Source organism: Hyla sarda, chromosome 6, assembly GCF_029499605.1.
Source record: "Hyla sarda isolate aHylSar1 chromosome 6, aHylSar1.hap1, whole genome shotgun sequence".
Classification (NCBI taxonomy): Eukaryota; Metazoa; Chordata; class Amphibia; order Anura; family Hylidae; genus Hyla; species Hyla sarda.
The window spans coordinates 36227645-36240410 of NC_079194.1; the positions used below are offsets into that span (position 1 = coordinate 36227645).

Genomic DNA, 12766 nt, shown 5'->3' on the forward strand with positions numbered 1-12766 from the left:
TTCCGCACAAATTCCACGTAAATTTCGCGCGAATTCTGCACGAAAACGATGTTGGGCGGAATTTTTTTTAACCATTGACTTCAATTGATTTCTGCTAGCGGATTCCGCTTGAAGAATGAACATGTTCTTTCTTCAAGCGGAACGGAATTCAGCGTCGGAATTCTGCTAGCAGAATTTCCGCAGTGTGAACAGGACAGCAGAAATAACATTAAAGTCAATGGGCAGAGGAGATGTGCATTAATTTGGAGCGGAGAATTCAAGAGGAATTACTTGAGTAAATCCGTGGGAACGCACCCTCATACAATACATTAGGGTGCATTCACACCACGTTTTCGCAATACAGTTCCCGTATCAGTTTTTTGATGAAAAAAGGATTCCTCAAAACCGGACTAAACTGTATCAAAACGTGTGTACAAATTTCAACCCATATACGGTTTGAAAAATTATGTCAGGTTACATCCGTTTTTTAAGAAAAAAACTTATACGTTTATAACTTTTCACTCCATTTTGAATAAAGTTTCACTTGTTTGATTGAAATTCCAAGAAAAAAAACTGTGCAAAGTCAAAAAATGTATGGTGAAAACCGGATGGAAGCGTATGCACATACAGGTCTGCACGGTTCCCATTGACTCCCATGTTAGAAAAAAAGTATACGGTTTAATACAGTTTTTCACCCGCACCAAAAACCGTGGTAGACTATGGTTTCGGGTACAGGAAAAAAAAACTGACAAAACCGTACAGGATGCAAAACGGACACAACCTGATGCATCTTTTGGCATCCGGTTTTCAATGGAAAGTCAATGCATACGGTTTCCAATACGGTTCCATATGGTTTTCACATTGAAAACCTATACGGGTATTGCAAAAACGTGGTGTGAATGCAGCCTTAAACTGCATTTCAACATTCAGGAATTTAAGTAATAAATAATGCATACATTTAATCACTTGGACAATTGTATAAAACAGTGTTTCCAAACCATTGTGCCTTCAGCTGTTGCAGAACTACAACTCCCAGCATGTCCAAGGCTGTCCAGGCATGCAGGGAGATGTATATTTGCAACAGCTGGACTTGTAACCCCTTTTCTTCTGAGTAAGAAAATACCCCATATGTGGATGTAAAGTGCTCTGCGGGCGAACTACAATGCTCAGAAGAGAAGGAGTGCCATTGGGATTTTGAAGAAAACATTTGTCCGGAATTGAAGGCCACGTGTATTTACAAAGCCCCCATAGTGCCAGAACAATGGAACCCCCCCCCCCACATGTAACCCCATTTTGGAAACTACACCCCTCACAGAATGTAATAAAGGGTACAATGAGCATTTACGCCCCACAAGTGTCTGTGAGGGGTGTAGGTTCCAAAATGGGGTCACATGTGGGGGGTCCACTGTCATGGCACCACGGGGGCTTTGTAAACGCACATGGCCCCCAACTTCCATTCCACACAAATTCTCTTTCAAAAAGCTCAATGGCGCTCCTCCTCTTCTGAGCTTTGTAGTGCGCCAGCAGAGCACTTGACGTCCACACATGGGGTATTTCCATACTCAGAAGAAATGGGGGTTACACATTTTGGGGGTCATTTTCTCCTATTACCCCTTGTAAAAATGTAAAATTTGGGGGAAAAACAGCATTTTAGTGAAAAAAAAAATTATTTTCATTTACACATCCGAGTTTCACAAAAAGTCATCAAACACCTGTGGGGTGTTAAGACTCACTGTACCCCTTGTTACATTCCTTGAGGGGTGTAGTTTCCAAAATAGTATGCCATGTGGTTATTTGTTGCTGTTCTGGCACCATAGGGGCTTCCTAAATGTGACATGCACCCCAAAAACCATTTCAGCAAAATTTGCTTTCCAAAAGCTAAATGTGACTCCTTCTCTTCTGAGCATTGTAGTTCGCCCGCAGAGCATTTTACGTCCTAACATGGGGTATTTATATACTCAGAATAGATGCGGTTACAATTTTCGGGGGGCGTTTTCTCCCATTACCCTTTGTAAAAATTATAAATTTGGGGAAAAAACTGCACTTTGGTGAAAAATATTTATTTTCATTTACACATCCGACTTTAATGAAAAGTCGTCAAACACCTGTGGGGTGTTAAGGCTCACTGGACCCCTTGTTATGTGCCTTGAGGGGTGTAGTTTCCAAAATGGTATGCCATGTGGGGGTTTTCTGCTGTTCTGGCACCATAGGGGCTTCCTAAATGTGACATGCCCCCCAAAAATGATTTCAGCAAAATTCACTCTCCAAAATCCCATTGTCGCTCCTTCCCTTCTGAGCCCTCTACTGCGCCCGCCGAACACTTGACATACACATATGAGGTATTTCCTTACTCGAGAGAAATTGGGTTACAAATTTTGGGGGGCTTTTTCTTCTATTACCCCTTGTAAAAATTCAAAAACTGGGTCTACAAGAACATGCGAGTGTAAAAAATTAAGATTTTTAATTTTCTCCTTCACTTTGCTGCTATTCCTGTGAAACACCTAAAGGGTTAACAAACTTTCGGAATGTCATTTTGAATACTTTTAGGGGTGCAGTTTTTATAATGGGGTCATTTATGGGGTATTTTTTTTTTTTTTAATAAGAAAGCCCTTCAAATCCACTTCAAAACTGAACCGGTCCCTGAAAAATTCCGATTTAGAAAATTTTGTGAAAAACTGGAAAATTGCTGCTGAACTTTGAAGCCCTCTGATGTCTTCCAAAAGTAAAAACATGTCAACTTTATGATGAAAATGTAAAGTAGACATACTGTATATGTGAATCAAAATATAATTTATTTGGAATGTCTGTTTTCCTTACAAGCAGAGAGCTTCAAAGTTATAAAAATGCAAAATTTTCAATTTTTTCATAAAATTTTGGAATTTTTCACCAAGAAATGATTCAAGTATCGGCAAAATTTTACCACTAACATAAAGTAGAATATGTCATGGAAAAACAATCTCGGAATCATAATGAAAGGTAAAAGCATCCCAGAATTATTAATGCTTAAAGTGACAGTGGTCAGATGTGCAAAAAATGGCCGGGTCCTTAAAGGGGTACTCCCCTCTAAACATTCTATCCCCTATCCATAAGATGTTAAATTGTGGGGGTCCTGGGGACCCCTGTGATCTCCGGGCCGACAGCAGCGTCAGGAACACGTTCATAACGTCGAGCCACACCCCCTCCATTCATGGCTATGGTAGGGGTGTGATGGCTAGTACATAGCTGTTACGCCTCCTCACATAGACAAGAATTGAAGGGGTGTGGTGGCTGGCATCGCCAGTCATCGGGCATGGAGCGGAGTCCGAATGACAGGGCTGCCACAGCGGAGATGGTGAGGGTCCCCAGCAGCTGGATCCCTGCAATCTAACATCTTATCCCCTATGCGTTGGATAGGGGGATACATTGTTTTCAGCGGAGTACCCCTTTAAGGTATAAATGAACTGGGTCCTTAAGGGGTTAAGATGTGCGTTCCCACCTGGCGTGGGAAATTTACGGCAGCAGCGGAAAATACGCTGCGTATTCCTCGCTCAGTTTACACACATGGCTTTCCGGCGGCAGCCCTATGTGTGCAGTGAGTTTTGGAAGCGGAGTCGCGCGTCCCAGTCACGCCGGCACGCGGCTCCGCCTCCGAAACTCACTACACGCATAGGGCTGCCGCCGGATAGCCCTGTGTGTATAGTGAGCGTATTTCCCGCTGCTGCGCAGCGTGAAATACGCTAATCCCTTTTAGCTGTGTCCAAAATCCAACTTGGGAAGGCTGGAAAAACTGCCAAGATGCCAAAATATGCACTTTCCGCACAAATGAAAAAAAACGCCAGATGCAGGAAATTGCATTGGCGTTTTTTTCAGGTATTTTTTCTGGCGTTTTTTTTTTTCACAAAAAAAAACGCAGGACAAAAAACCAAGTCGAAACTCATCCTGAATCGCCGCAGCCGATAAACTTTATAAAACTGTCTAGATCTATCCACATGGCTTTTTTTTATTGAGATTTTATTACAACAACCACATACGTCTTTTCTGTGACATTGAACACCGGAGCTAATACTTACCGTACTCCTTTTTCTTACACAATAGCTTGATTTTCCCTTGAAAGGAGATTTGTTCACTTTAGGATACAGTATCCCCCAGTATATACCTTTGTAGCCTCCACCCACATTCTATCAACAACCTTAGAGCAGGATAGGAGACTTACAGAGCATTCTTTATAGCAGCCGCGAGCCGGGTTTTTTTTTTTTATAAAAGAATCGATGCCATAGAAGACGGAAAATGGTATCAAGAAGCTTCTCGTATCTTTGCTTCCTTCACCTGTTTTTTCACGTATCTATAGGGGTAAGTAATAATTTTATTTTACATGCACTAGAGTGTTAGAATAGAACCCTACATTATGCCACCATTACATTTCTTACAGTATCACATAAGAAGTATACAAAATTCTACCAATATGCAAAGTTTCTACCTGAATATATAGTACAGTGTTTCCCAAGCAGGGTGCCTCCAGCTGTTGCAAAACTACAACTCCCAGCATGCCCAGACAGCCTTCGGCTGTCTGGGCATGCTGGGAGTTGTAGTTTTGCAACAGCAGGAGGCACACTGCTTGGGAAACACTGCTATAGTATGTGATACAATATGTCATACACACTGGTGCAAGTGCATTTTTTTTTTATAAGCCATTGATATGTAAAGCAAGCACGACTTATTAATTTGTTTTGGATGTATAGTGTAGTTTATTTTGCATGTGTGCCTAATAGATTATATCTGTAATTATTATTTAAAGGGTACCTCTCATCAAAAAAACTTTTGATATATTGTAGATTAATGTATGCAGAATAACTTTACAATTGCATGTTATTAAAAAATATGCTTCTTTCTATTTAATTTTCCACTTTGAAGAAATGACCACTAGGGGTCTCCCTACCAGTCCTGGCAGCAAGCATTTCAGACTCATGCTGGAGTCCTAAACACTACGAGCTGCCAGTCTGCTTTGTTCACAAAGGAGAACACTCAGAGCTGCCAGTCTGCTTTGTTCACAGCCTGTTTGGCTGTGAACAAAGCAGACTGGCAGCTCTGAGTGTTTAGGACTCCAGCATGAGTCAGAAATGCTTGCTGACAGGACTGATCGGGAAAAATACAATAGAAAGAAGCATATTTTTCATTAACAAGCTATGGAAAGTTATTCAACATTCATTAATCTAAAATATATCAAAAGTTTATTTGATGAGAGGTACCCTTTAAAAAAAAAAAAAAAAAAAACTGTTTCACGTATCATTTATTACAATGTTCCCTAACGTGCTACTTCTTATCCCAACCCCTAAAAACTTATCCCCAGGGCAGCGTTTCCCAACCAGAGTGCCTCCAGCTGTTGCAAAACTACTGTTTGTAAAAAAAAAACCTGCACATTTCTGCTCTATAACGTCCTCTGTGCTGCTGCTGCTTTGTAACAGGACCCCATTTTCTGTGTGTGCAGTGTATGAGAGACATGATAACTGCTAGTCTACACACACTAGCTCAGGGACAACTGCAAATTAAATATGGAGCCTACAGAGGGGAAAATTAGTAAAAAAAAAAAAAAAAGTTATATAATGGCTAGAAATTATAATTTTTCATGTGTACAAACACAGGGCAGCTGATCCTGAAAAGTCTGTTGAAAGTTTTGTATAAGATATATATATATATATATATATATATATATATATATATACACACACACAAATTGAATTTTGAAATTTTCTCTGACAAAAATAAATAAATAAACAAATATAAAAGTAATTACATAAATAAATAACAATAATAGATCATATATATATATATATATATATATATATATATATATATATATACATATACCGTGTTTTTCGCCCTATAGGACGCACCGGCGTATAAGACCCACCCTATTTTTAGGTGCAAAATCTAAAAAATTTAAGATTTTGAACCCAATAGTGGTCTTCAACCTGCGGACCTCCAGATGTTGCAAAACTACAACTCCCAGCATGCCCGGACAGCCAACGGCTGTCCGGGCATGCTGGGAGTTGTAGTTTTGCAACATCTGGAGGTCCGCAGATTGAAGACCACTGCATAGGAGTTAATACTCACGTGTCCCCGCCGCTCCGGACCCGTCACTGCTGCCCTGGATGTCGCTCCATCGCTGTCGCCGTGTCCCCGTCGCTACGGAACGTCTCTACTGCCGGCCGGGTATCCTCGCTCTCCGTCGCCGCCATCACGTCGTTACGCACGCCGGCGCACGTACGCGACGACGTGATGACGAGGAAGGAGAGCGCCGGCCATACAGGGGATCCCTGTACGGAGAAGACACCGAGGAGGCAGGTGAGGTCCCTCCCGGTGTCCTGTAAGCACTAACCCGGCTATTCAGTCGGGCTGTTCGGGACCACCGCGGTGAAATCGCGGCGGTCCCGAACAGCCCGACTGAACAGCCGGGTTAGTGTCACTTTCCCTTCAGACGCAGCGGTCAGCTTTGATCACCGCGTCTGAAGGGTTAATACAGGGCATCACCACGATCGGTGATGTCCTGTATTAGCCGCGGGTCCCGGCCGTTGATGGCCGCAGGGACCGCCGCGATAGGTGTGTATTCGCCATATAAGACGCACCGACTTTTTTCCCCCAGTTTTGGGGAAGAAAAAGTGCATCTTATACGACGAAAAATACGGTATATATATATATATATATATATATATATATATATATATGTGTGTATTTGTAAAATCACTGTAAATCATCACAGCCAATAAACTTTATATAACTGTCTGGATTTATCCACGTGGATTTTTTATTGGGATTTTATTACATTATTATTTATTAGGGGTAAGTAATAATCGTATTATTTGTATGCCGGTTACATGCACTAGAGTGTTAGAACAGAATCCTACATTAGGCTGCATTCACACCACGTTTTTGCAATACAGTTCCCGTCTCATTCGATTTCTGAAAACCTGACTAAACTGTATCAAAACGTGTGTACAAATTTCAACCCGTATACAGTTAAAAACCGTATACGGTTTGAAAAAAGGATGTCCGGCTGCATTCGTTTTTTTAAGAAAAAAACGTATACGGTTTTAACTTTTCACTCCATTTTGAACGAAGTTTCACTTGTTTGATTGAAGTTCCAAGAAAAAAAACAACTGTGCAAAGTCAAAAACCGTATGGTGAAAACCAGATGGAACCGTATGCACATACGGTTCTGTACGGTTCCCATTGACTCCCATGTTAAAAAAAAAAACGTATGCGGGTTTAAAGGGGTACTCTGGTGAAAACCTTTTTTCTTTTAAATCAACTGGTGGTAGAAAGTTAAACATATTTGTAAATTACTTCTATTAAAAAATCTTAATCCTTCCTGTACTTATTTGCTGCTGAATGCTACAGAGGAAATACCTTTCTTTTTGGAACGCTGATGACATCACGAGCACAGTGCTCTCTACTGACATCTCTGTCCATTTTAGCAATGATGCATGGTGGCTCAGTGGTTAGCACTGCTGCCTTGCAGTGCTGGGGACTTGGGTTCAAATCCCACTAAGGACAACAATAACTAAAGCATTATTATTATTATTATAATAACGTCAGCAGAGAGAACTGTGCTTGTGATGTCATCAGAGAGCATTCCAAAAAGAAAAGAATTTCCTCTGTAGTATTCAGCAGCTAATAAGTACAGGAAGGATTAAGATTTTTTAATAGAAGTAATTTACAAATATGTTTAACTTTCTGCCACCAGTTGATTTAAAAGAAAAAAGGTTTTCACCGGAGTACCCCTTTAATACGATTTTTCACCCGGATGAAAAAACGTGGTAGACTACGGTTTTGGGTACGGGGGTAAAAAAAAACGGACAAAACCGTGTAAGACGCAAAATGGACTAAACCGGATGATGCGTTTGACGTACCGTTTACAATGTTAAGTCAATGCATACGGCTTTCTATACGGTTCCGTACGGTTTTTAACTTGAAACCGTATACGGGAACTGTATAGCAAAAACCTTATACCACCATTACATTTCTTAGGGGGCTTTCACACTACGTTTGTAGTGTATGGTTGCTGGATCCGGTTGGGAGGGGCGAAAACCGGTCGCTCTTGTATCCCAGCCGGATCCGGCCCGAACCCCATTCATTTCAATGAGCTGACCGGAGTCAAATGCTGACTCCGGTTGTCTCATTTTTCCCCGTATACGATTTTCTGACCGGACCTAGGACCGTGGTATATATAAATGTAATGTGAAAGCCCCCTTACAAAGTGTTACAGTTGCACATTAGAAGTCTACAAAATTCTAACGAGATACAAAGTTTCTACCTGAATATATAGTACAGTGTTTCCCAGCTAGAGTGCCTCCAGCTGTTGCAAAACTGTTTGTAAAATCCCCCTACGGCTTTGGACGCCTGCATGTTTTTTTCTCATTACAAGTCATGTGATTCTTTCACCATGTGAATAAAGGTTTTCTATTGAAAAATTCCAATATCAATACACATGGCCTTTTTTTTTAAGTTTAAGGGAAAACAAAATGCCAAAAGTTGTTTATAAGAAACAAAACAAAAACAAAAACAAAAAAAAAAAAACACCCTACCCTAAATGAATGAACCTAAATACTATTAAAGAGAAAAAAAAAAAAAAAACACCAAGTAGGTTTGACGTTTTATATTTCACTATTAAAGGGGTATTCTGGAGGAAAAGAAATGTTTTAAAATCAACTGGTGCCAGAAAGTTAAACCTTAATCCTTCCAGTACTTATCAGCTGCTGTATACTACAGAGGAAGTTGTGTAGTTCTTTCCAGTCTGACCACAGTGCTCTCTGCTGACACCTCTGTCTGCAACAGGAACTGTCCGAAAATGAAAAAATTTGCTATGGGAATTTCTTCCTGCTCAGGACAGTTCCTGACACGGACAGAGATGTCAGCAGAGAGCACTGAGGTCAGACGGGAAAGTACTACACAACTTCCTCTGAAGTATAAAGCAGCTTATAAGGACTTTGAGGCTTAAGATTCTTAAAAAGAAGTAATTTACAAATCTCTATCATTTTCTATAACCAGTTGATTTCACAAATTTTTTTTCCCCCTCCAGAGTACCCCTTTAACTCCCTGCTAATATCTGGCCCCTGCGTTTTTTGTGTTAAAGGAGTAGTCCAGTGCTGAAAAACTTATCCCCTATCCTAAGGATAGGGTATATGTTTCAGATCGCTGGGGCCCCCTGTGATCTCCTGTATGGGGCCCCGGCAGCCCACTGGAAGGGGGCGTGTTAACCACCGCACGAAGCGCCGACTGACACGCCCCCTCAATACAACTCTATGGCAAAGCCGGAGCGCTGCCTTTGGCAATCTCTGGCTCTGCCATAGCGCTGTATTGAGGGGTGTTTCGGCTGCCGATTTGTGCAGTGGTCGACACCCGCTATCTGGCCAGCGAACCGGGGCCCCATACAGGAGATCACGGGGGGCCCCAGTAGTCGGACCCCCTGCGATATGAAACTTATCCCCTATCCTTAGGATAGGGGATAAGTTTTTTCAGCACTGGACTACTAGTTTAAAAAAATGCTGCGCGGAGAATGTGGCTTTCTTTCGCTTTTTTACCCTCAATATGAAAACATAGCCTGATGCAAATAAATCAAAACAAATAGTTAAACAAAGCATCAAATCTGCAGCGGATAAGGTACGTATGTGTCAATGTACACTAAACAAGCAACAACTCCACGGCACAGAGGCTATGATTATACAGCATAAATACCGGCACGTGTATAAGCATAAGGTGCACAGAGATACCCCGTGTATGTCTTATGTGGAGGAAGCAGTGATCACAGGGACAACATAGTTACAATATTATCCAAGTGTCCTATTTGTTGGCAGAATTTCATTGATGACAAATTTGCTGAATGTATAAGGTGAAGAAAGACCAGGAATTCCAGTAATCCTAAGAGAAAGATTATCTGCACCAAGATATGGAAGAATGAATAATATATGTGCCTGTAAAGGTCTCAGCTGCGCTAATAATAACTGAACAGACAATTATTATAATATATATATATAATTTTTTTTTACTTTGTATTTTCATTTATTTATTTATTATTTATTTCTTTGTCTTTACTTATTTTACTTCTTTCTTGCCAGAGAAAAAATCTAATCCAAATTCTTGGAGGCACAATCTATATTTGCATTAAAATTGTCATGTCTTGTATTAACTTTTTCCATCAGACTTTTTAGGATAAGCTGCCCTGTGTGCATATGAGAAACAGCAATATTTCTGGCCTTTATATAACTTTTATTTGGCATTTTTTCCCCAATTTCCCCCTCTGTAGACTCCATCTTTAATTTGTAGTTTTCCCTGAGCTAGTAGGTTTATACTAGCTGCTATGATGTCTACACTGCACACATAGAAAATGGGGCCCTTTTCCTAAGCAGCAGCAGCACAGATGACATTATAGAGCAGTACTGAACAACATAAGCTGTGAATTCAGCACACACACACACACACACACACACACACATATATATATATATATATATATATATATATAGTGGCCCAGTATGGGAGTTGTACCCCTGTACCCCTGCTGCCCTGTCCGGCAGCCTCCCTACAGTGACCCCTTGGCCCCCTCTACACCTGTCCCCTTGTATATGTCTATTGCCTGTATTATATTGCATAATGTTTGTAAAAGGTGTTATAGCTTTAAGAATTGTTAACATGTGATTACCAGTTGTCATGTGAGTGTAACCCAGTGAGGTATCAGTGACCATGTGACCTTAGGGTGACCTATGAGACCCCTCAGAGTCTCCCCCATATAAGCCCTGGGTGGAGCTTCTGCTCTCTCTCTTGCTGCTTATTCTGAGTTGCATCAAGGCCAAGTCCAAGAATGTGTCTGGAGTCCATAGGAGGCCTCAAGTCAGTCCAGCAGCCACAAGTCTTCAAAGTAAGCTACAATTGGGGTATAGTCAGTCCCATTCAAGTCAGTCAAGTCAAAGTCCTCTGTCTTCAGTCAGCGTGGCCTGCATCAATATTGTCCCAGTCCACTGCAGGTCCCAGAAAGCCCTGAGGTCTCTGAATTCACCGGTCACCTCCATGGGCCTGGCTAAGCTGTATAGACTGTTCCATCTGTCACTCAGTACAGCTACCGTTGTCCGTAACTTGGCGTCAGAGTCATTATTGCCCCCGTGCCTAGCCCAGGATCCAGCAGTATAACTTCGTGTGGTATTGAGGATAAACCACGCCCTGGCGTCACGAACACAAGAAGTTAATGCCATCTGCTCCTAGGGTGATTCAATCTGCCTTGCATCACACCCTCTACCACAACTATATACAGTATGTATACGAATATGGTTTATATGAGCCATTGAAGTGGCTCTAAAGCCTATTTTCTACCTTCATTGATCAGAACTATTCTTAGTAAGAGTATTATGGGATATCAAGGCTTCATTTGTTACAAATTACAGTAGGAAGGTGGAAAGGTCATTGGCTAATACTGAGCCAAATCTGTATTATCTGCTCTGTCACCAGATAGGAACTTTCTGGTTTTCATGAATGAGCAGATTCAGAAAACCACTATGCAGCGGAAATATGACTTCAATACCTTGTCTACATCTGCTGAGGTTTACCATTCCTGGCAGTGGTAGGTTCCTTGCAATGCAAATTCTAAAAGCACATACACCGCAATTATTGTTTTAGCTAAAAAAAAAATTATACAAATTTGTATAGCATTATAAGAAAAAGAAGAAAAAAAATAAATTATACATTTTGCAAGGAACTAAAAGTCTATTAGGATTCCAAATGCCTCTATTGTATCAAATTGCAAATGAAAAATGATCATATCATTCAATGTTTTCCAAACAGTGTGCCTCCAGCTGTTGCAAAACTACAACTCCCAGCATGCCCGGACAGCCTTCGGCTGTCCGGGCATGCTGGGAGTTGTAGTTTTGCAACAGCCGGAGGCACACAATTTGCAAAACACTTACCGTATTTATCGGTGTAGAACATGCACTTTTTAGGCTAAAATTTTTAGCCTAAAGTCTATGTGCGTGTTATACGCCGATACACCCCCAGGAAAGGCAGGGGGAGAGAGGCCGTCGCTGCCTGCTTCTCTCCCCCTGCCTTTCCTGGGGTCTAGAGCCCCGCTGCCGGCCCTTCTCTCCCCCTGGCTATCGGCGCCGCTGCCCGTTCTCTTCCCCTGACTATCGGTGCCGGCGCCCCATTGCAATAGCCAGGGGGAGAGAAGCGGCGCCGAGAGCCAGGGGGAGAGAAGGGGCAGCGGCACCCATTGCCGGCGCCGCTGCCCCGTTGCCCCCCCCCATCCCCGGTGGCATAATTACCTGTTGCCGGGGTCGGGTCCGCGCTGCTTCTGGCCTCCGGTGTGCGTTCCCTGCGTCGTTGCTATGCGCTGCACGGTGCGGCGCATGACGTCAGTGCGCCGCGCAGTGCATAGCAACGACGCATGGGACGCACGCCGGAGGCCTGAAGCAGCGCGGACCCGACCCCAGCAACAGGTAATTATGCCACGGGGGATGGGGGGAGGCAACGGGGCAGCGGCGCCGGCAATGGGTGCCGCAGCCCCTTCTTTCCCCCTGGCTGTCGGCGCCGCTTCTCTCCCCCTGGCTATCGGCGCCGGCAATGGGACGCCGGCACCGATAGTCAGGGGGACAGAACAGGCAGCGGCGCCGATAGCCAGGGGGAGAGAAGGGCCGGCAGCAGCGCTCTAGATCCCAGGAAAGGCAGGGGGAGAGAAGCGGGTAGCGACGGCCTCTCTCCCCCTGCCTTTCCTGGGGGTGTATCGGGGTATACACGCGCACACACGCACCCTCATTTTACCATGGAT

General features: G+C 42.7%; 1 protein-coding gene across 1 annotated transcript in view; it reads left to right on the top strand.

The window, feature by feature from the left end:
- The first annotated feature begins 3268 nt into the window (after nucleotides 1-3268).
- The window catches only part of FNDC7 (fibronectin type III domain containing 7), a 50225-nt gene continuing 40727 nt past the window's right edge, over nucleotides 3269-12766 (top strand). The window contains exon 1 of the mRNA XM_056528093.1: nucleotides 3269-3310. Coding sequence (XP_056384068.1) covers nucleotides 3269-3310 — 42 coding nt within the window. The remainder of the gene's footprint in view (nucleotides 3311-12766) is intronic.